This window comes from Prosopis cineraria, unplaced genomic scaffold (assembly GCF_029017545.1).
Source record: "Prosopis cineraria cultivar Desert tree isolate PC_DT_omini unplaced genomic scaffold, ASM2901754v1 PC1, whole genome shotgun sequence".
Classification (NCBI taxonomy): domain Eukaryota; kingdom Viridiplantae; phylum Streptophyta; class Magnoliopsida; order Fabales; family Fabaceae; genus Prosopis; species Prosopis cineraria.
In genome coordinates this window covers 54,225,230-54,249,486 of record NW_026555332.1, presented here as the reverse complement: position 1 = coordinate 54,249,486, position 24,257 = coordinate 54,225,230, and the positions used below count along the sequence as shown (strand labels likewise).

The following is a 24,257-nucleotide window of genomic DNA, read 5'->3' as shown; positions in this document are numbered from 1 at the left end:
AAATAATATGGTTTATTATGATGATAATAAGAGTAAAAGGGAGAGTTAGGTTTAAATCTGGGTTGGGACGTATGCATTGGTGGTGGGTTGAAGAGAGGAAGAGAAGGGCAGGCGGAAGAGTCGGCGCCAAGAAGGTGAGTGGCCACCCATGGGAGCGACATTTTCTGTCATCCACACATTCTTTTGGTTTTCGAAACCTATAAATGGCGTCTTCCTCCAAAACCAAATCCTCACTTGCGGTTCTTCTCTAATTCCCTTCAATTAGAGAACTACTGCTTCCCCTGCTTTTATTTCCTTCCTCTTCACTTTGAAATAAAACCAACCCACCCAAAAAAAAAAAATGGGCCGTGATATGTTCGTCGTTCTTGTGGTGTTGCTGGTGGCGGTGGCAGGAGCCATGGCGGGCGAATCACCCTCCGCCTCCCCCGCGGAGTCCCCCAAGTCCTCCTCCCAGGCCTCTACTCCGTCGGAATCCCCCGCTCCCAAGGCGTCGCCTGCCAAGACCTCCGCTCCCGCACCCTCGTCCTCCGGCAGCGGGAAGGACAGTGGCAGCAGAAGCAGCAGCCCCAAGTCAGCACCCACCCCTTCCTCCTCATCCTCCTCCTCCTCCGACTCTCCTCCGCCCAGCAGCAGCTCTCCGTCTGACTCACCTCCCGCTCCTTCCCCCGAGGGCGACGACATCTCATCCCCACCGGCCCCCGGCAGCGAGTCCACCGAGATGGACGCGCCTTCACCCGCCCCATCCGCCAGCACTCCCCAGGCTGCTGCTCCGGCCAGCTCCGCCTCTTCCGATGCTGTTCTTCACCTGTCAGCCGCCGTCGCCGCTGCCGCAGTAGCTACCCTGGCCTTCTGAACAGCTCATCTCCTGGGCTTTTAATTAAGTGGCGTAGCTTGAGTGCCCATATATGTGTGTGTGTGTGCCCCTACGTTGATTCAAAATCCATTGATTGATTGAATTCATTACTAGTTGAGGAAGCAGGAAATTCCGCCTGCGCTTTTGATCATATGTTGTATACATATATAATGGGAGGGCTCTTTTACTCATATCGTCAATTATGTCAACAAAACCTCTTCACATTTTATACTCATTAAAATCAATAATATTTACTTTTATTATTATCATTATACAGTCATTTATGCATGTCGTGGTCGTTCTACACGTACGGAAGAAAATTTACCCTCTATAACTTACACGATAGATCGCGCTACCGTCCATAACCCAGGGTCGTCCCTGTCAATAATTCATTCCACAACTTTTAACGTGTCATTTTCTCTCTTTTTTTTCACATGATATTTTATCAAATAATTTTATAATTGTCTAATTTTTTTTTTCTAAATTTAGGAATAAATAATACTTTTGAAATATCTAATTTTTATATAAGTTTGAAGGTTACATCACATCACTTAATAGTTTAAAATATTTAAAATATTTTTCATGAAAATTTTCCAACCCAACCTACAGGCCTAATCCATTTTCCTATCTCATAGGAGCATCGGTTATTCTTAATCAACGTAGTGGTGCTGTATATATCTTTCATTTCAACGATGAATGCTACTAACCAAAAAGTGTCGAATCTTGTCGTTCCGTTATGTATGATGGAGATTAGGTTGTTATTGACATCAATTTGTATGGGTCGCATGGCTGCAGGACACTAGTAGCAGTTAGACGGATCAGCCCGTGACATATCATCAGAAGCATCTAGCTGGTCTTAAAATGGGACGGTGACGAAACAAATAATAGCTAGCCAGCCTCTTTAATTAGGAAGCGATATGAGGCTGAGTCCAAATAATTTAATGAAGCCAACATTCACATGCATTCCAATTCATGTTTGTCAACACTCGCAACCCATTCGTGCCATTAAAAGGCAAAAGACAGAGGCTGGAACAATAAATTGAAGTGAAGTCGACTTAGCTCAGGGGATGCGTGTGTGTGAGGACTGTGTCTATTCGAACAAGGCAAAAACTGAGTTGTTATAAATATAAGCCTATATAGGAATTGAAACTGCTGGGAAGCGATTTAAGGGTATATAAAGATTCCCTACCTAGAGTTATTCTTTAGCTAAGAAAGCAATTCAACGGTGCTTAGCTTATCAGCAACGACTGCCCTTTCTGCAGTTAAGTGCACCAGCACTGATGGTGATAGAACCAACCAGAGAAGACGGCCTAGCACTGAGGCTGGAGGCTCTAGCATAGGGTGAAGAAGCGGCGGCACCAGATTGCCTGAAGAATGCCCCATTCAAGAAAAGATCACCTTCCGATCTCCAATTCCAGTCCATCCACTGGCTCTCTGGAGCATCCTCGTGTTTCGTCACTTCCTTGCTAGCCCTATCATCTGGGGCGAGAAACCTATTCCCTTCGCTGTTAATGGCAGGATCTGCACTCCCTCCAATGGCGTACATCTCCCAGTGAGTGTAGTCGTTGTTTACCACATGAAAGTACCCGTGCCTGCACCTCGGCATTCTCTGCACGAGCCCTTCTCCGAAGTGATTGAACGCCAGAGTCACCTGCATGTCCTTGTCCTGCGTGTATTCGTCACTGTGGCCCAACAGCATCACCTTGTCGTGATGGGTCATGTAGTTGTTGGAGATGGTGATGGCCGTTGAACCGTGGATGGCGTCGATGAGCCCGTCGTGGCAGTTAGATAAGGAACAATGGTCAACCCACACGTGCTTCGAGTTAAAGATAGAGATGCCGTCGCCGTCCGACACCGTCCAGAATCCAGAGTGGGTGGGAGAGTCTCTGATCTCGGCATTCCCCGTGGGCTTACAGTCGTGGATGTGAATGCCGTGAATGATGACGTTGTTGACGTAGTGGATGGTGATGCAGCCGCCGCCGGCAATATGAACACTGGATCCTCTTCCGTCGATGGTCTTGAAGGAGTTCATGACAAGCTCTTGCTTCAGATTGATCACCATGTCTCTGTTGAAGACTATCCACAGTGGCTCCTCCTGTATGACGGCGTGTCTGAGAGTACCTGGCCTGGGGTTCACTGGGTCGTCGTCCCCCGAGTCCGAGACGACGTAGATTCGGCCGTTTCTTCCGCCAACGGCGTCCTTACCAAACCCGACGGCGCAATCGGCCAGCCTTTGCCGGTTTTTCTCCCAATTCGGGTCGCAACGCCAGCAGTCATCTATGGGGTTCCCGGTTCCGCAAGACAAATAGCCCAGGTTTCTTCTGGACGCATTGATTCGCCTGTAACAAAATCGAATTTAAGAGTGTACATAGCTGCGCAACGGTTAAACTAGTTTATATATATATATATATATATATGGTTTGCATGAAATGCGTACCTGTGTACGTCTTGGGCGACTAGGTCAGGGTGTGGAACTGCTGAGGAGGAAACAAGTGATGAGAGGAGAGAGAGAGTAGAGAAAAGGAGAAAGAGTGGAAGATAATAGGCCATCGTACTTTTGTTTTTCTCTGGAATTTGGAGCTTAAGGGAAGGGGAGGGATTATTTAAAGGGGAAAAAGCCGAGAGCAAAGGCGTGATTAGTAGTAATTTTGAAAGTGGATTCCCCGCTCGTATCGTAATTTCTGGTGTCTAACTAATATGAAACTGGTGACAGAAGTAGTTTTGAAGCCGTTAATGTTGGGCTTAAGAAATTCAAGCACTCAGGTCAATGTGGCTGACTTCTGGGATCATTTGCTTGAGGTCAGGTCCACTAAAGTGTAATATATATGTGAATTGTTGGCGTATAAGGCTCCTCATTCTCGGGCTCTCCCCCATAACTCATGCCATGCTCTGCAACAGTGCGGGTTTAAGTTCAAACCTCCTGAAAAAAAATTCTCGTGCCGTGTGGAAAGTGAAAAGTGAAAACTGCAAGGAGTGGCATTCATCACGTGTTTATTGAGCAGTAGCAACTTCAGTACTTAACTTCTTTTGGGCCGAATTGAACAGCGATTCCATCTTGTTATAAACCCATTTTGTCACGTTAACATGCATGAGCTTTTTTTTTTTTTTTAACGGGCGAGTAAGCATAAGCGTAAACTCACTGGACTTGTACCCAAAAATAAAAAAAAAATACACTTGACCCGCTCGGCAAAAAAAATAAAACAAAATAAAACCACGAGAACGTGTTCGTTGAAAATGCTTCAATTTGAAGATTAATGGCTGATAATGATGTTGAATTTGATCAGCGGCTTGGTATTTCATGAAGTTGATGAAGAAAATGGATTGAAAATGAATGGGGAACAGGAGTTCAGCCAGTTTACTAGAATGGCCTCGAAGTGGAACGCATTTATTTTGGGCTCCATGGACTCTTTTTCTTGTTTCTGATCTCGTGATATGAATTGTGCTGCAGGGGTGCTCTGATTACCCGGATCCAGTTTCAATGCCGATGAGATTTAGACGATTTAAATTTAAAAATTTTATGTCATATTTTTATGACATATTTATTAAAATAAAAATAAATAAAAAATTATTAAATCTTAATAAATATACTACATCATCATTTTGGACAATTCAAATTTAATTTGAATTATTTAAGTTCAGAATTAAAATTTTTATAAATTGATTATATAAATTTTTAAATTTAAAATTCTTGACTTGCAATTAAAAGAAAAATATTTTTTAAAAATAAGACTTTAGATATTATCTCAATTTTTAATATTGCATTTGTGAAAATAAAAATTTATAAAAAATAATAGTTAAATATGTATTGTCTATGGTACATATAATTTATAAAAAATATAAATTTTTTAATATTAAATTAAACCATTTATATTAAATTTACAAATAAAAATTTAAAATTTAAACTTCTCATATTAGATCTCATCACCCCTTATTATATTAGGGCTTAGCAACGTGACAATACAGGCTAGCTCAAGGGGCTGCCTGTAGCCCACTCGTGTAAAGCAAGACGAGTATGGTCAGGGTTGTACCCATAGACAACCGATTTTGACCATTTAAAAACAGGTTACGACCATTTAAACCCAAGATTAGTGTTTGGACTAGCCTTTTCACCTCCAAAATTTGCAAAACTAGAGCACCATATATAAAAAAATGATAGAAACGAGAAGAGGAGGAGAAATTCAACTTGCATATCAATAACCCAGCTAACAAATTTTCAAATTTGTTAAAAAAGCCAACAAATTTGCAGTTTGCGCATTGTTATTGAAGAAGCAAATCCATAGACAAAGAAAAATGGGTATAGAGTAGTAGTTCTGTAAGTCGATTCAAGAGAGCTCGAGCAAAGGGAAACCCAGATCTGTGGGTAGTGGAGGCATACAACGACGATGACAACGCTACAGGCAAGAGAAGAAGAGGCAAGGGAGAGGGAGATTGCGACAATGACAGCAATAATGACGACTCTTTGGGTCTCGACTCTTGATCTGGAGTGGAAGGAAGGGGATAGCGACACAAGGGAGAGGGAGACGAGTCACAAATAGGGCTGAGTCGAGGCTTCATTTTCAGTCTTCAACTTCAGATCGTGATGCCAGCGACAAGAGTGTTGGTGAGTGACGATGAGAGGATAGTTTTGACTGAACAAAGGGATACGAGCGTTGAATTTGAGTTGAGAGGCCAAGTGCAAAAGAATGATGAAGGAACAAATGAGGGTTTTCTTTCTCTGGAGGCGTGAATACTTGAATAGAACAAGCCATGTTCGGGAATGTTTTTTTTTTTTTAAAAAAATATGTTTTAAGTGAACCTCTACACGAGATGGGACGGGCAACCCAAAGGGAACTAGTCTTGCCCATTTACATTAAATACGAGCTGGCCTGTAAATTTAGCCCTCTTATTTTTTCTCTTTTAATGGACGGGATTTAATTCACCCATTTTGACTGAGCATGGGAGGGTTTTGCGGGTCGCGGGTTATTTGCTCACTCTTGTCGCTTGTGAGCTCAAGGCACTCATTAGGGTGATGAGCATTGAACTGGAGCTGATTCCTTGATTAGCTTGTCATATATTGCTTGAGTTGGATTGGCAGGTCCCAATTTGTTTCCTTAAATATCACAACACCAAATACATGAAACTATCTCGCATTTCTCAGGCTATTATAGTTAAGAAATCATGCGAGGCATGAACTCATTCAAGGCTCCGCGACCCTAATTATTACAGGTGATGCGATCGAATCATTTATAGCTAGGAATTCAAATGTACCGTGCTGTAAATTTGAAACTCATGCGGACTTGGAATTAAACTAAAATTTTACAATGCAAAAATGTATGTATTCATGACTTTTAAAAAACATGTATGTTATTCCTTCCGAACCAAAATGCAAGAAATATTAATTTATCCTGGCCTAACTTAACTAATTCTATCTTAATATCTATAAAATATTTATCCAGCTTCTATATTTAGGACATAAAGGAATATGATTTTAGCATAAGACGAGGGAAGTAATTAATTTAAACCCAAGCTTGAATTCGAAAAGAGAGCATTATTGTCTGGGGTTATTTTTGTTGATAGGGTACAATTGACTTGTATTTTTTTTTTTTTTTTGGATGCAAGAGAAGGATAAATCAAGCAAAGGAAAAAGAAATTATATATTTTAAAGCATGGCCATTCAAGTCTGTGTAACTAGTTAGAAGTTGAATTTTGAGTTTGTTTGAAAAGCTTACAACTTGCTTGAGACACAGACTATAAAAAGTTCATGCTTGAATTTGATTACAAAATCTTAGTAGATATTATTAAGTTTGAGTCAGATTCTAGCAAAGTCTCCCCCATGGCCTTGTCATCCTTAAAATTTTAAAGCTTTTCAATGGCAACTAGAGATTTCTCATATCTCACGACTTCAAAGCATTGTGGTTGATTGTTTTGCCAAAGAGGCGCTCAATAGAGGGGTGAGCATAAGTCAGTTCGATTCGGTTTGCTCCCAAAATACGCAGAATCGATCGATCAAATAAAACTGAAAATAAAAACTGAATCGAACCGAACAAACCAATCGAATCGAACAAGGACCGAACCGAAATTTGATAATTCGATTCAGTCGGTTAATTTAGTTTTTTGATTTCATATTGGGTTATTGAAATTGGGCCCATTTTTTAAATATTAAAACAAACAACACTACAAAATTAAGCCTTTTTTTATTCTTTTTTTAATATGAGCCCATTCTGATTACACCCATTCTAATTACACCCATATGATATAAAGCCCAAATATTATAAAGGTATGGATAATCAAATAAACAACCACAAATAAACACCGATGATCAAATAATGGCCCCATAATCCAATCACAACGCCTACTAATAAGAGTGACTAATCGAAATAGCGTTTCAAGTGATGTTATTATTTTTTATTCTTTATTAAAAAAAAATAAAAAATAAAAATAATTTATAAATTAAATATAATTTATAAATTAATAAATTATATATAATTTGGTTGGTTCGGTCTATTCGATTTTAAATTTTACTAACCGAATCGAATCGATCAATCGAAATATTTAAAATAAAAAAAGTGAATCGAATTGAAAAATCAAATAAATCGAATCCAATAGACAAAATTTAATTCAATTCAATTCAATTTTTAATTTCGATTCGATTTTGCTCACTTCTAGCTCAACAGTTCCTTTTTTTCATAATATTCCTTACTTTATCAAAGATTTAGTGCTCGAAGATTGTATATAATCTCAATCCCTTCTATGATTTTAGTTAATATTATTGGGCTTTGCCCGCCCTCACCTTCTTCCAAAAAAGCGAATGGGTGTATGGGAGAGATATTTTGATAACTTGGATCTGTAATGTATTTATGTACTATAGAATTACTTGCAATTGTAATAATTGTAATTATAATTTATAAAGGAATGAGAGAGGGAACAGCCCCAAAAAGCGTCGGAGGAAGGGACCCACATCCTGCACTTTTCCCGCGCCCTTTCGCTGTTCCCTAGCCGACACACCACTCTTCTCACTTTTACACTTTTGCCGTCCTCCTCCTCCTCCTAGTTGTTGACTCATCACCCCAACTGCATTTTCCGTTGGCTCCGGAGAAACTCAACGACGCTCTCCTCGATTTTTATGTTGCGAGTGCGACTTCTCATTTAAAACAACAATGTCAACTGACATTTCGGGTTTTTACCCCTTCATTTATATTATCCACGGGTCAAATTCAATCATGCTCCTCACCATGTCATCAATTACTCCCTTATATACAATACATCTTTGCGAGGTTATATGTTAAAAATATAATTTTTTTCAATATATAATTTATTATTTTTAAAAATAAACATTCTTAATCAACAAATCACTCAATTGTCCATCTTATATTAGGTGTTATATTAAATATAAATAAATATAAAAATATATTATCAATTTAAACATAATTAACAAATTTGTTAAAAATGTAATTCAGTTAAAAATATCCCATAACTTTTATTCTCCATTTGGATGGGGAGAAAAAATTTGAGACAGAAAAAATGAGATGAAGAGAAAATTGAACAGAAATTATTATTACTCTTTATGTTTACATGAACAGAAAAAATTATAAAAAAAATGAGCAAATATTATACTAATTATAATACCCTTATATCAATATACGTATGTGTGTTTTTTTATTGTAATTATATGTATAAAAATATATTAAAAGTAAACATTAAATAAAAATTAACATTATTAAAATAATTTAAAATGAAATTAGTTGGTAGAAATTACTTTCATGTTATTATATTTTAAAACCAAAAAACTTGGTAAGAATATGTTATTTTTTATTTACAAAATTAAAAAGTGGATAATTTCTTAAAAATAAATATAATGAAAAATAAATAAATTTCAATTCAACTCTTGGTTTGTTGGTGAAGGCATTTTACTTTTACATATAATCATGAGTTCCACATCGAGCATATGAAATTAGAATATAAAAAATAAAATATATATACATAATATTATAAAAATATGAAAGGCACATTTATAAAAATATGTAGTTTGTAGAGATGATGAAGACATGCACAGTGCTAAGACAGAACAATGCAAGGTCATTAATTTTTAAGTCAAAGACTTTTATAATCATAAAAATTATGTGAATCAGTGTCAAATTATTTTATAATAATTATTGTCACTTATTATGATGTAACAAATAAATTATTATAACAAATATAATGTGAATTAGAGTGCTGAAATTCTTACGCAAAAAATGGAGAGTGGAAGATGGTGGAATAAATATTTTTCTCCCAAAATCTCTCCATTTATGGAGAGAAAACTTGAAGAAAAAATATGATGAGTCTCACGTCTTATTTTATCCTTTACTTTTTCTTTCTTTTACTTTTTTTTTTCTCATCCAAATAGAAAAAAAAATTCTCTTATTTTCTCTCCATTCAAACAAAGCATTAAGGAAAGGAGTATGTAACAAACCAATTAAAGATATTTTGATTAAACTTTTAAAACATGATTAGAATAAAAGAATCTTTTTTGATTGTTTTTTCATAAGGAACTCTGAGTGACTACTGCTAACAAGAATCGTATATGATTTGTAAAAGAGAATGACATACTAATATGGAGATGTAAATAGATATCGCAAAAGTTTACCCCAAAAAAAAAATGATATGTCATTGTAAAAGTTAAAGGTAGTTAACTAATAAACCATTTTTTTATGAACAAATATTCACTAGCATGTCATAAAAACTCAAAATTATTAAACAATAAATCACTTTTTTTAATTGTAACTAAGAACAAAATATTTTATTTTTTATAAAATATCTGCACAGTGAATTACTTTTTTATAAAATTTATAAAAAAAAGATTAAAAAAAATCACTTAAGCTGAAACGCATGTCCTGAGTCGAAAACATAGCATTTGAGAATGCATGATTCCCCCCTCTTCACTTGGATTCACCAAAATTTATGGTTTCGTTAAACATTTTGTTGGTAGCTGCTCAAACAAACAAAAATATCAAGGACTGATTCTATATTGGTTGATGGCAAAGGCGAAGTCAGAAATTTTTAATAAGAGGAATAAAAATAATAAAATATATATGATAATTAAAAGAAAGTTATCTATATATATATATATCACCAACATAATATAAATATTTCAACATGTATCTATATTTGATTTTATACATATATAACAATATATATATATATATATAAAGTTTTGCTCATCGATTTTTCATAACATAAAAATGATTAGTTATTATATCTACGATAAACGTTTTAGCAATTTCTTTCTTGATATAAATTATCATTAAATGGGTGAAAATTTTCTCATGCCTATGAGCATTAGATGATTTAAATGTATAATTAAAATTTAAAGTTCTGCTCAATATAACAAGCTCTATTACTTGTTTATTAAGTTTACTATTTAGTTCTTTCAATTGATAGTTGTAGTGAATAAATATATCAACATAATACTAATGCTCAATTGATTGAATTATACCAGAGTGAAAACTATTTATATCATAAATTTCTTTCAATATATCAAGCACATCAATACTTTTAGATAAATAATTTTATGGTAGATATCAAGCACATAGCATTCAATATATCTTAGGATTTTTGATGCAATGCTTAATAAAATTTGTTAATAATAATTATTATAATTTCTTTTATCAAATATAAAATGAAAGTAAAATAAAATGACGTCAATACTTTAAGAGCATGTATAGTATTATCTTATTAAAAATAAGTAAATTATATGATAACCACATCTTCAAGCTGCTAAAATAGTTGTTCTATACATGTATAAAAGACCATATATATAATTGAAGTGAAAATTTTATCTAATATTTCATAACTTCTATAGTGTGCTAACTTAATATAGTAAAAAATATATAACTCTTACATTTTATTAAGAAAAAGTTAAAAAGTTTGGAGGGCCGTGCTGTGCAAAAGTCCTCTAATCTCATTTGACCCAATCCAACTAGAGATGGCCCAATCCTATTCGATTCTCATAAACACTGGTTTTTTAAGACCAAAAAAACTGAAAAGATCAGACTATTTTTTTTAAGTTGGACTAGACAAAAGATTGAGTATCTAAACTACTTAATCCAATCTGATTCTATTAATTTATTTAATATAATTATAATTAATTTATTTTTGACAAATGCTTCAGGTGTAATTGACACTAAGGAGATAATTGTATAAAGATTTACTGAGTTTGTTTCTAAATTATTATTGTAATATAGTGTTATTAAAGTTTGTTGAGTGTTGTTTTTGTTGAAATTATAAACTTAAATCATTTGGACTATAACATAAATATTTTTTTCTTATTGTTGGAAATTATTATGAATTTATTATTATTATTATTATTATAAGTATTTTTATTATTTTAATTGAGTTTATTAGGCCAAAATAGATTATTGACTCTCATAGAGAAAAAAAAAAGCTAAGTGAGTGCTAGATTAACAGGACACGTCTCTCAGTCTTATGGATCAAATTTAATCTTGTTAATCTTCAGGTTATCACTGGATAAGATTAGATTACAGGTTGCCTAATTTAATCCTTTCATAAAAGAGACTATACTTTGGTTTACGCCAAGGTTTGATGTAGTTTAGTCCTTTATGCAGCCCTAGGCCGTGGTCTCTGTTGGTCCCCCATCTTTCCACCCTTGGTTGATGGTGCTAAGGGAAGTGGTGAGGTCACATGAATATTATTACCAATTGTTTGTCACAAGTTGATTGTTATGTCTAAACAATAAAATACTAAGCGGTAGAGATGCGAAGTTTGAAAGATGATTAAAGGGTTCTTAGACTCCCTTATTTCAAATCACCCTAATGCGAAGATGTAAAGGTGATTGGATTAATGACAATATAATACAAGTAATTATAACCGTGAAAAACTATGAAAAACTTAAATTTAATTGCAGAATACAAAGGTAAATTGAATTTGAAAAGTAAGCCTGAGTCTATTTCTAGTGCAGATTGTCTGTCCTCGATTATGTCAATTAAAGCAATTAATTCAAGCCAAGGTCGAATCCACTCAAAAAAATTTATGATTGTACTTAGGAAAAAGATAGTTTTTAACTCAAAAAAATTCAAAAGACCAAAATAAAAAATTTTACTTTTTAAGATATAATTAAATATTAATCAATTCTTTAAATTTTAGGTCATTTTATACTTAAACATTATATATTTGAGTCTTATATATCGTTTAAGTGTTAAAAAATATAAATAATTAATTTTAAAGTAAAACAATTAATCAAAAATAATTTAAAAAATAAACTTTGGATAGGCAAAATGGAACCAAAAAATTCAAACACATAATCGTGTGTGTGTGCGTGTGTGTGTGTGTGTGTGTGTGTGTGTGTGTGTGTGTGTGCAATGATACAAATCATGCTTCCCTAAACTGCATAAGACCACAATACTAATAAGTAATAACCATGTGGCTGGACTAGAGCAGAAAAAACAGGTTGAGCCCACAAGCTAACTCGTTCAACCCATAAATTTTCATGGTTTGGGTTGAAAGAATTAGCCCATTTTTTAAAATAAACTGGGCTAGCCAACCTGCAAAATTGATAGGTTAAAATGGGTGAGCCTATTTTTTTAAGAAAATAATTTATTTTTTAATCATAATATGTCTTTTTATAAATTTACAATAATGACTATATTTCTCAAATTTATAATTTGTGAGTCCCAATTATGTTCTTTACATTTGAAAGATAATGTAAATCTTTCTTACAATTTGCAAATAAAATTTTGATTATAGTTTGTAAATCAATTATTTATTAGTTTTTATAGAAATATTTTAAATATATATTATTTATTAATCTCATAAGATCTATTGATTAAAATTATAAATATAAATTCATTGATAAAAATAATCTAGATTTATATTTAAATTTTATTTTTAAAAAATAATATGAGAAAAATCATAACCTATGTATATGATATGTTGATGATAATTTTTAAAAAATAACATCACATTTTGCTGGTTAAGCCCGTGGGCTTGCTACCCGTCAATGTACGAGTTGGGTAGGATTTTTCTAGCCTGTTTATCTTAACGGGCTAACCCAACCCAACTCGCTAATGCCCTAACCCATGTGGGTTGGCTCGTAATCCATTTGCACAGCTCCAGTCGAGACTAAATGGATGATCATATATCAATTTTATACTCTTCTATTACCTCCGACATAAAACTGGTGGTTATTCAGTGGTTACGTCCTTTACGAACTAACCCAGCCTTCCACTTATGAGGAACTACGGGGCCAGGGCCAACTCACTCACTTATGTATTTCGGTTTTCCCTAATTTTAACAACCATGAGGTATTGTATTTTTAATATAGCCTCCTTATGAATTGATAAAGATTAATTAGGTTCGAGTTCCTCATAAAATAAGTAGGATGGTCCTGAATTAACTATGGGACAAGGCTACCTCTCGATTTCAACGATTGATGCCAAGACAAACTCTCAATTTCAACTGTCAATGCCAATATCATGTGAGTTTAATCAACTATCCCTCTCCGTAGGTGAACTTCTATTAATAATCATGCTATGCACGTATATCACATGTGTATATGCATTATAATCAATCATTCATATCATGAATCCATATATCCTTACTTACATACTCATCACATTTTACTTGTCAATTATCACATGTTCATCAATTTTTACAATCGCATGCCATCAAACATAATCATTAATCTCATATATACATCATGTATAGAGTTCTTTATTTTTTTCAAAATGATTTCACACATGTAAAACATATATATTATTTACAACCATTCAACATAACTTTCAAAAATGCTAAATTTGCATCAAAAAGTTCAAAATATCAATCATGTTTTTAAAACAACAATTTCAATCAATAATTAATTAATATTCAACTATAAAAACTAGATTTTCCCTGATTACCTCAAACCTTTAAGAGGTTAAAGGTATACCTTTCATCACCACTTGCTTTTAAACTAAATTTAAGTTCTTATGTGCTTTATAGGGTTGGTCTACAATTAACATTAACACCCATCAATAATAATAATTAAAATCACCACTTTCAATATCTAATTTCATATTTTAATAACTAAATTTTTTAACTACAAAATCAACCTCGAATCCAATGATTCCTTAATTCGCATTAACTTTATTTAGCTCTCAATAACTTAAAAATAATTACTAATATATCATCTAACAATCTAAAATTATCATTGACGTCACAAATTATTCACTTTTAACTCTCAAATTTCAACACTTTCATCACCTAAAACTCTTAAGTCATGAGTTAAATCACCATATTAGGTTTATTAACTTTCATTAGCTCCAACTAATACTAACAAAATCTTAATCAACATCAATGATAGCTACTTACCTCAACTACTACCATTTATGGCACCTCGGGGTATAATTTCGTCCACAATTGAAAGCTCACTCTTATGGATGTATAAAACTACTATATTAAGGTTTAAATAACTCAAACAACTCTCATTAGTCTTATTTACACTAATAGATTCAGACCCATAGTTCTAAATCCAAAAATTGTTATCTCCTAACATTAAATCTCACTTCCAAAACGTGTAGAGAGAAGAAGAAAGAAGGCATGTTTAGGTAAAATAAAGGTCCAATCACCTCCAAAATGCCTAAAAGTTGATGTCCTGGTAGAGAAATCACTCTCTTCGTCACCTTCCCTTTGTTTTATAGTGTTTTTCCCTGTTTTTGAATTCTTAAAAAGACTGATTTTGAAAATGATGTTGTAGCTTAAATTTTTATGTTGCAGTATAACACAAAGTGTGTTAAAAATTTAATTTTTCTCTACAATTTGAGTTCAAGAGACCTAATTCACTTTCAAACTCAATTTAAAAGTTAAAATCAAACCCAATAGCAATTCTTTAACTATTCTTAAATCAATTTATATTTAAATATATAAATTTATCCTTTATTAGCTTAATTAATCAAGGGGATAATTTTTAAGATATTACAACACGTGCTGTGTGTGTCGTAGTGCATGGCCAAAATTTTGCTTAAAATAGTCACAGTGTATTCAAAAAATGAAAAGGAAGGAAAAGGAGAAAATAGAAGGGGTGAGATTTCTCTGTTACGGCTTGCTTCTTTGAAGGTTTGAAAGTATCTTAGAGTTAGATAACACTCAAGGTAATGATTCTAAGCTTATTCATTCACTTTCTCTTCCATTTTCTCTGGTAAAAAGTTAGGGTTTGATTGAGAAAAATGACTTTCAATCCATAGAGGTTATGGTTCTGAACCCATCGACTTAAATAGAATTAATGGCAGTTGACTAAACTAATAAAACCTAGCATTTATGGTTTGTGAGTGATGGTGATTGGGGGCAATAAATACTAGAAAATCCCACCACAAACATGATAGTTGGTACATTGTGGCTTCATTAATGGTTATTTAAGAGTTTGATGAGGTTAATGTGAGTTAAAGGGAGTTAAGGAACCCAATTAATACCTTTGTATAGGAAGAGATTGAATATTAAAAGTGGAGAAGTGTTCAATTTAATAGTGAAAATTATCCAAAAAGGGGTATTGATGAATTATATTGTGATTAATTGTGGAGTTAGCATATTGGCACCATTCAAACTTTGTGAAAGTTTTGAAAATGTGTAATTAAGAGGTGAAACCTTTAACTTCTCAAAGGTTTGAGTTAATCAGAGGAATTATCTCTTATACTCTTGTATGTTAATTGATTTATTAATTTGAGCCTTACAATTGACATGTTTGAAATTTCTTAATGCAAGTGTGGCATGAAATGTTACAAATTTATATTAAAGTTTTATCGAGTTCAATGATTGTGATTAGTTGGAGTACAATCATAGTATAAATGTGAAGTTCTATGAAATATGTTAGTAGAGTTTCATGACTTGTTTTATTTGGAGTTCAATTACGTGATTTGTGATGGAATTCAATGATTATATGTTAAGTGAACTTTGATTTTTCACTTGTGAAGAGTTTTTGGAATGTTTTAAAAATATTAAAAACTTAGGATCTCATTTGTGAAATTTGACAAATCACGTAATTACCGTGGCATTTGAAACTTAGGGGGGATTAGTAAAAGTAACCTTACTTGTCTATCCTATAGATTTTACACACATCCTACTTGAAGTTCTAGCTCCAGTTTTAGTAGAGCCCCTTTTATAATTGCATGCCTGAGACTATGGTGCCTGAAGAATTTGGAGCCTACATGCAAAATATTTGTGATCACCAGTTATAAAATAAATTATGACAGGAAACCACCAAACTTGATAATCGATTGAACTTACCTCAAATTAGTCAAAAAATGGTTAAATTGGTCCTATTATTTTTTTATTTTTTTTTCATATTTAAAATTTTTAATTCATATTTATGAATTACATTTATATATATTTATAACTATTAAACATTGACAAATGAAGAAAAATGAACAAATATGCAATGAAACATACATACATATATTTTAAAGTTATAGATCATAAATTGTGAAATAAGTGCATATATTTTGGATAAAATGGAGAATGACAAGTAAGGACCTCATAAAAATAGTAATATCAAATTAGGATTTATTTAACACTAACGTTTCTAAATTCAGTACTTCTTTTCCTGTGTTTTAATACTAAAATTCTTGATTTAGCATTAATATTCTTATAAGATCTTTGCTTGTCATTCTCCCTGGATAGAAATAATAGAATGTTGATGGATATTATCTTTGTTATTTTATATTTTTTCAAATTTAAAAACTAATTTTTATTATTATATATAATTATTTTTTATTTTAAGCATATATTATTTATAATATATAAATTCATTCGCAACCGATTGAATCTCAATTCAAGTCATGATTTGATTGTTGAATCATGAACCAATGTCTTAGTTGGTCCAGTGACTAGTCCAGTTTTCTTGACGTTAATTACCTGCATTATTACTTACACATGAATGTTGATGCTATCAAGTTTGGGATGTTATATTTTTAGGGTGAACTAGTCTTTTTACATGTAGAATTGCATTTTACTAAATCACCAGTTCAAAAATTTTAATGTATTAAATGCTTAATATCAGATTTGAATTTTTATAAAAAATGAATAGAATCATGACGATATATTCAAGAATACTCTTCTTTTTAAATATGGATTTGAATTATATAACTTCCTGTATATTTTTCAAATGCATATGTATTTTTCTTAAAAATAAAGGATATTTGCAATTTACTGCTAAAACATATTTCACTTTATATTTATTGAGGATGAACTCTTTTTCCTGTTTTTCACTGAATTGCGTCAGTAAGCCTGTACATTGATTTTATTCAGTAGAGCTATAGAATACACACGCGCGGGTGTATTTAAAGGCTTCAAACAATAATAAGTTTTTGATAAACTTAAATTTTGAGAATGTTTTGCAACATTTAAAATTATAGTTTCAGTATTTTTTTTGTTATCGAAACTAATGTTACTGAGTTTAAAGGAGTTAAAAAAATATTTATCAAAATAAAAGGCCAAATTAAAGTCCTTTATAAGGTCAAAGAACAAACGTATATTTCTGCAAAAAAAATTGTATCCATCACGAGGAATTCAAACACTGATCGATTTTTTGCAGATCATAATAGAATAACCATGACGAGGTTTTGAATACAAAATAAATAAACTATTTTTAAAAACACAAACATATGTACGGGGCACGTGATGCTTAAAAATCAATATTATTAAAGATGTTTGAGTGGTGTAGCTTCGACACGTGAAAAGAAATTATAGTCTCAGTGAGGGGTAAGAAAAAGCAAACAAGGATGCCATTTGCCAAATATATATATATATATATATATATATATATATTATTGAATAGAAGGTCATGAAAAAATTTTATAAATAAAAATATTAAATCATGTCAGTGTACAAATAATTTTTACAATCAAGAAGTAAGATATCGACAATATGGACATTGAAATTATTGGTAGGAGTTTGGTAAGCTATTGAGCCAGCACAATTATTTATTTCTCTAAAAATGTAGTTAAATGTAATTGTTCAGTCTCTCATAACTAGCTTTTTAATTTTGCTTATAGATTCAGCAAACGGATAATTGATAAAGAAATCATTAAGTATTAGTATGAGTGCTTCCATAAAATTCAAGTAGAAATTGATTTTATTAAATTTTTCAATCCAATAAATTTAAGAGCTTTAAGGATGCCAATGTCAGCAACTGACATGAGGTGATAATCCAGATATTTGAAGAATTCCTTGATTCAATTTTCTTGATCATCCAAAGCGCATATATGTTGTACATGATTGATTTTTAAGAACTCATTTTTCTATTCTATCTATCCAAGCCAAAACGAAATCCAGATAACAAGATAATCCACTTACTCCACCAATGACAACACCCCACGTGTAAAAAGAGGCAATGCGTCAGCATCATCTGCCTGATGAGCTATCTCACTCCTAATGGGGTCCCTCCCTCGGAAAAGTCCCTCACTTTTTGCTCACTTTTCCAACCTCCCCCCTCCACTTCCCTCTCTCTGTTGTGCGAGGAAATCAGACCCAACAGACCAGAGTAGTGTATCTGTGTATCTGTATGTGCGTTGTATGCTTGGGGTCGGTGACTGTGAAGCCATAAGTAGCCATGTGTCAGAGCAACACCCCTCCTCCGCCGTCTTCTCCTTCCGATCTCACACACAGGAATTCTCTGAGTCGTCTCAGCACACCTCGCCGCAAAAACAGAACAAAAACCAGGAGGCCCAAGTTCCTGAGTCTCCGCCTCCAACTCTCATCAAACCAGTCAGATCCAATGACACATCATCAGCAGCTCAACCTCTTCCCCTTACACCCTGAAAACTTGATCCATCACAAAGATGTCACGAACGACGACACCAACGTGGCTTTCCTCTTCACTACCCACGGCCCCGCGACACTCAACGGCCTTCTCGAACAGGACTATTCCTCCTCCACCACCACCAACACCACCGTGTCGGAGGAGGATTCTATGTCGCCACAGTGTTTGACGGCGTGCCCCTTCGACGAGGAGAACGGGAGATCACTGGTACGGAAGGCCATGAAGAGGAGGAACGAGGAGGATGAAAGGGACGGGAGGGAGGAGAGGTGGGTGTGCTACTCGGAGGTCACAAGCTATTGCAGCACCGCCACGACGGCGTCGTTCGGGTTGCTGTCCTTGAAGCTGGATTACGAGGGCATCTTAAATGCCTGGTCTGACAAAGGTCCTCTTTACGTTCCGAGCGAGACACAGCAAACAGTCCCCGACTTCCTCGATCACGTCCGTCCAAACCATCCGCCACATGTAATTATTTTTTTCACTCCAATCCTCATTATTTAAAATTGTCCATGTATATAGACTATAGTTTATAATGAATTGTCGACACATGGAATCGTACAGAGTAATGAGATCGAATATGGGTTCTTATGATCCAGTTAACCCCTCCTGAATCCTCTGTGCTGCATGATCTAAGTCGATGGTGGATCAGGATCCTCATGTTGACTTTGAGATTTGATGATTTTTTTTTTTATTACTTTATGAGTATGAGGAAGTCGATGACTGATGTTACAAGGAGTTCGGTGAATAATTATTATTGAGATGTGAGCTTTGTTGAATTGCTGGTTGGGTGCTGGGGCCCATGGAAAAGAGATAGTTGGTTGGAGAATTAAGATATTTATACAGCAGATAGGAGGAGGATGGGTAAACAAAAGGAAACAGGGTATTGAGTAAAGGATATAGAAGAGCAATGAGCTAATTAATACGTTGTTGTGGAATGGCAGGTTGTGTGGGGGCACAGTAGTGTGGTGGAGAAGGCATGGGAAGAGAGCGAGAAGAAGACGAAAGGGAAGGAAGGAATGGGACGGAAGACGGGACAAAGGGAGGCAAGCGTGCTGAGATACAAGGAGAAGAGGCAGAGCAGGCTCTTCTCCAAGCGAATCCGCTACGAGGTTCGTAAGCTCAATGCTGAGAAGCGCCCCAGGATGAAGGTACTTTTCATTCCTTTATTCATGTTTCTGTATCTCTTCTTTCCACATCTGACATGCGCCAGCCCTGCAGTATATTTTTTTTCCTGCTTTAACTTTCACAATCTTCTCCACGTAATCTCTGTGGCACCATTCTGAATTGGATTCCAATGAATTGTAAATTTGTCACGTTCGTTTTCTCCATTAATTAACCTTGCTCTCCTAATTGTTCTGCAGGGACGATTTGTGAAGAGGGACTGAGAAGGGAAGGCTCTGGCGGGCAATCCTTAGAAGAATTCAAGAAGAACGTTGCTTCTCAGTATTCCAGCTAGCGTCCTTTTAGAATACCCGTTCCATTTCTTTTTTTTTTTCCTGTAGATTTGGGAGACATCTTGATTGTAAATGTGACCATTAATGCCGTGCGAGGAACAATAAACAGATAAACAAACAAGCAAAAAGTAGCAGCAGTGTGTTTGACACTAGGGTAAAAAAATTGCTGATCCATTCTAGTATGGGCACCGTGGAGGAGAAAAGAACAAGGAAATGTCTCTGTTTGCGTGGAACAGGAGGAAGGGGAATGAGCAAGGCAGTGCATATGTGGTTGGGAGTCTGGTCCAGCACTGGCCCGTTGACCACGTCTTCTCTTGTAACTTATGAAAATACTAAATAGAGAATTGCAGATACCCTGTAACACGTCTCAATGGAATTGAATAGTTGTTCAAGGGACAGTCAGAGTGAGACGTGATTATCTTGGTAGTCGAAATTTATGAGCAGTGCGTGTCATTTCCGTTGCAGCTGTTGAGGTGATAATCATCGCTGATGATCACGTGATAATCTAGGTACGGTCTTGTCATATGTGATTTGGGTTTTGAGCCTCACCATCGTCATTCACTGCACATAGTACATGCACCGCCGCACGTTGCGCTTCCTTTCTTTCTTGCATAGATCTCTTTTCCATGCCTTCCTTTCTGTTGGTTAAAACTTGAAAGAAGAATAATGGCCAACAGCGGGAAAGCGCTTGTATTCTATCCTTTGGTTGAGACAGAACTGAGGTATGCTACCTAATGCGTTTGGTTTCCCGCTTAATTAAACAGATATTAGAAAGCAGATTCGCCCCTAAACCCAAGTTAGAGGCATGAAAACTCCAATACAACAAGCACCTGGCAAGTTACGGGATTTAAGGCTACGTTACGCTTGTGGAATTGTAGCTCGATCTCTCCAAAAATAACTCTCTCTGCTGCAATATACCTTCACTGCCATAGACGGTGATGTTTTATCCAGAGAGTGTCAAGCTTGTCGATTTGGCCGCTCGCTTGTGGCGTTTCTTCCCCTCCCGGTCATTTCCAGAGCATCAAAACATTCACCTAAAGTTGTGCCCAAATGGGCAAGAGTCATATATTATTAATTGCAATATTAATGAATGGCTAGCAATGACCGTCACCAACGGTCCAACCCATCATTTACTTAGCATCCTTTTTTCTTCGCTAATTTTTGTTTTTTTTTTCTTGGGGCCTCGGCACCGTTTTATTACATGCCGCCTTGCAAACCCATTTCCCCTCGCGTTGATAAAAAATGATCAGTTGAAATTTTAATTTTACAAAAACTAATTATACTCTATATCAATTTAATTATACTCTCATTAAATACTAAATATAAGTACTTTAATAATAAAAATTAATATTTTAATTAATATATTTTTAAAAATAATAAATGAATTATGGGCGTAGTTAAAAAAATTATAAGAACAACCAGATGTCTTAGATTTTGAACCAAGTGGCACTTCTAAAAAATGTTCTCTCCAATCTTAATTTTAGGAGAAAAAGGGAAAATTACAAATAAGAACCTTCCAGCAAGAGCCCGAAATTATGAAATCGATATTTAGGAACATGGTCCTTTTTTGTAATTTTAAAAACAATAATTTGACTAAAATATCCTTGCTGGCCAAGTCTGCAAGCCTGAGAGAGAGAAAAAAATCAACTCAAATAAAGTGATTTTGTAACCCCCTTAAACTAAATTTTCAATCCAATTAAAATAATTTAAGTACTAATAAATTTTAAATTAGCAAATTGTAAGCCCGGGAGTAAAAAATTTTCCAACCAAACTAATTTTCGCAAGTGTGGGAGTAAAAAAAATTTAAATTAAATGAAGTGATTTTCATAATTCCATTCAACAAATTTTTCAATAAAATTAAAGTTATTTCAACATTAGCGGATTTGAAACTAGCCAGTTGCAGGTAAAACATTGTCAATTCAAATTAAATAAAGTGATTTTATAACTCTTTTGATTAAATTTTCAATTCAATTAAAGTAATTTCAGCATTGGCAAATTTTAAATTAATATTTTAGATATGGGCATTTTAGTCATTATGTTTTAAAACTAATTCATTATTTTTAAAATGTAATTTCATAATTTTTTGATGCAATATTCAGATATCTTTATTAGGAGAATTTCAATAAATATCTTTGGACTGTACTTATTTAAATTCAAAAATGTTAAATTTTTAAAATTTCACTGCAGTTCAAGGATATTGATTTAATATTAAATTTTTGAGATAAATAAAAAAATTTTCTCTCATTTAAATTAATATCAAAACTTTTTCACTTCACCTATTCATTGTCCTACTTCACTTATTAATTTATTTATGAAATGATGTTCATTACCTTACTTAACTTGTTTTTATTTCAGGTATTTAAATCATCTTAAAATAATTTATTGTTTCTATACTGTATATTGTTCATTTACTTATGAATTGTTGTTCACTACTCTACTTCACTTGATTTCATTATAGGAAATTGAACAAGTGAATTAGGGTAAAAAAACAACATTATGTGAGTAAATGAACAAGTGGAATAGGACAATTCTGATATTAATATGAAAAAATATAATTTTGGATCCTTGCATTTTGTTTGAGTTGTTTCATAGGTTCCTGCATTTTTTTTCAATATTTTAGATCCCTATAACACTGTTAAGGAGGGACCTAAAATACCAAAAAAAAAAAAGAGTAGAGACCTATAACAAAATTCGAGCAAATTGCAGGAATTAAAAGTTATATTTTTCTATTAATTTAAATGATGGGCCATTTTGTCATTTTTTTTAAATTTAATATCAAATCAGTACCCTTGGACGACAGTAAAATTTAAAAATTTTAAGGGTTTTAAATTTAAATAAATCTGGTTCAAGGGTTTTTATTGAAATTCTCATATTCATTTGTGATTTTTACTAAAATTAATTAATTGCATAATTGTAAAAGAGTACTCCATTCGTTAAAAATGTAAGATATTTTTATCTAAATTACACTCTAATAAAGTAGTTAATTATCTCCCAACTAATATTAATTTTTTGTATTCACCCTTATTTAATAAGATGTTTCACTTTAAAATAAATAAAAAATAATTTATTTATTAAGGACACTTTTAATAATGATACATTAATTACATTAAAAATGACCTACATCTTTAACATAAAAATGCTCAAAAAAATATCTTATATCTTATTATTTAATGTAAGGAGTAGTCTTTTAACGAACTTGTAAAATCACATTCACAATGTGGGCCTAATCTAAGTCCTGTGAAGATACAGTCAAAAACAATTGCCGGTGAGGTGAGGGAAAATTTATGAGATGGGGAATGATGCCAAGAACGCGACTGTTTTCGTTCATGGCTCCGAAAGCTTCCGTACCTCGTAGGTTATTGAAAAATGGACAGCAGACGATGCTTTCAAACTTTCTCCAACCTCGCCTTCATGTTTGAACAACCACATGAGGCTAGCTACCCCCTCAAGCTTGGACTTTTGCTTCTTCTCTGCAACGACGACGGCTCATCCGGGACATCTCACTGTCTTTTAACTGTCACAGAACCCACTCTTGCCATGGTTAAATCTAATAAAAGCTGAACAAAGAGACCCTACTTCGTGACTTGTCTTATTTCTATACACGCAGCACTATAAGTTAAATAGGTGTATGGCGGTCCCCAAGTTACGTAATGTTGAAAGAATGAGCATAAAAAGGATCATACCTTGCTAGTAAGATGCAGTGAGAAAGAAGTTTGAGAGGAAAGTACTTTGTGTTGGCAGAAGATAGAAGAGCACAAGACTGGACACACACAAAAGAAGCTTTTTGGGCATGTTCACTTGTGCTCTCTATCTTCTGTCAACCACCTTCCCCCTCCAGCCTGCCTTTGTTTCTTCAGCAGCTCTCTGCATCAATGAAGCAAGCCTAGCTAGTCATTTCCATCAGCATTCATCGTCCGAAACAAAGATCGGAAACAAGAGAGAGAGGGATAGGATGGATATACCTTTGCGGTTTAACAGATGAGTAGAGAAAAAAATAAAAAAAAGAAATCAAGGGACGAAAGGGTGAAAGGGTTTGAGACATGGGAAGGAAAAGGGAGGAGTTGGAAAAGAACAAGGTATGCTGTTGAAAATGAAAAGTCCAGCCTCGTTACAGTGTTTATCAGCAGGAGAGCTCAGGTTAATTTGTGCGGTCATGAGGCAAGGTTCTATCCCAAGATATATAGCCAAA

General features: G+C 34.0%; 3 protein-coding genes and 1 long non-coding RNA gene across 6 annotated transcripts; 2 read left to right on the top strand and 2 right to left on the bottom strand.

Moving 5' to 3' along the window:
* The first annotated feature begins 224 nt into the window (after positions 1–224).
* On the top strand, positions 225–1,044 carry LOC129303776 (classical arabinogalactan protein 6-like). Its single transcript, XM_054943297.1, has one exon. It carries the CDS (start codon positions 341–343, stop codon positions 851–853), a length of 513 nt encoding a protein of 170 aa, XP_054799272.1. The 5' UTR covers positions 225–340; the 3' UTR covers positions 854–1,044.
* Positions 1,045–1,844: 800 nt separating this feature from the next.
* LOC129291518 (pectate lyase-like) lies at positions 1,845–3,423 on the bottom strand. The gene is made up of 2 exons (XM_054928924.1): positions 3,291–3,423; positions 1,845–3,192 (listed from the first exon to the last, which is right to left on the bottom strand). Exons 1-2 carry the CDS (start codon positions 3,401–3,403, stop codon positions 2,091–2,093), a joined length of 1,215 nt encoding a protein of 404 aa, XP_054784899.1. The 5' UTR covers positions 3,404–3,423; the 3' UTR covers positions 1,845–2,090.
* Positions 3,424–18,282: 14,859 nt separating this feature from the next.
* On the top strand, positions 18,283–20,981 carry LOC129309144 (zinc finger protein CONSTANS-LIKE 7-like). Of its 2 annotated transcripts, XR_008592847.1 has the most exons (4): positions 18,283–19,079; positions 19,556–19,762; positions 19,976–20,577; positions 20,833–20,981. XR_008592847.1 is itself a non-coding variant. In XM_054950547.1 (3 exons), exons 1-3 carry the CDS (start codon positions 18,408–18,410, stop codon positions 19,997–19,999), a joined length of 903 nt encoding a protein of 300 aa, XP_054806522.1. In that variant the 5' UTR covers positions 18,283–18,407; the 3' UTR covers positions 20,000–20,670. The 2 variants fall into 2 exon arrangements, 1 of the variants encoding a protein (XP_054806522.1); XM_054950547.1 differs by lacking the exon at positions 20,833–20,981 and having other exon boundaries at positions 19,976–20,670.
* Positions 20,963–24,257, bottom strand: LOC129309155 (uncharacterized). 2 transcript variants are annotated; one of them, XR_008592860.1, is made up of 3 exons: positions 23,752–24,257; positions 23,417–23,582; positions 20,963–21,102 (listed from the first exon to the last, which is right to left on the bottom strand). It is a non-coding gene; the product is annotated as an uncharacterized LOC129309155 (long non-coding RNA). The 2 variants fall into 2 exon arrangements; XR_008592864.1 differs by having other exon boundaries at positions 23,417–23,932; positions 24,031–24,257.

Coding starts and splice junctions, on each gene's coding strand:
- LOC129303776 (XM_054943297.1), top strand. CDS start 341: ATGGGCCGTGATATGTTCGTCGTTCTTGTGGTGTTGCTGGTGGCGGTG.
- LOC129291518 (XM_054928924.1), bottom strand. CDS start 3,403: ATGGCCTATTATCTTCCACTCTTTCTCCTTTTCTCTACTCTCTCTCTC. Junction 3,193..3,290: donor GTCGCCCAAGACGTACACAG/GTACGCATTTCA, acceptor ATTTTGTTACAG/GCGAATCAATGCGTCCAGAA.
- LOC129309144 (XM_054950547.1), top strand. CDS start 18,408: ATGTGTCAGAGCAACACCCCTCCTCCGCCGTCTTCTCCTTCCGATCTC. Junction 19,080..19,555: donor GTCCAAACCATCCGCCACAT/GTAATTATTTTT, acceptor GTGGAATGGCAG/GTTGTGTGGGGGCACAGTAG. Junction 19,763..19,975: donor AGAAGCGCCCCAGGATGAAG/GTACTTTTCATT, acceptor ATTGTTCTGCAG/GGACGATTTGTGAAGAGGGA.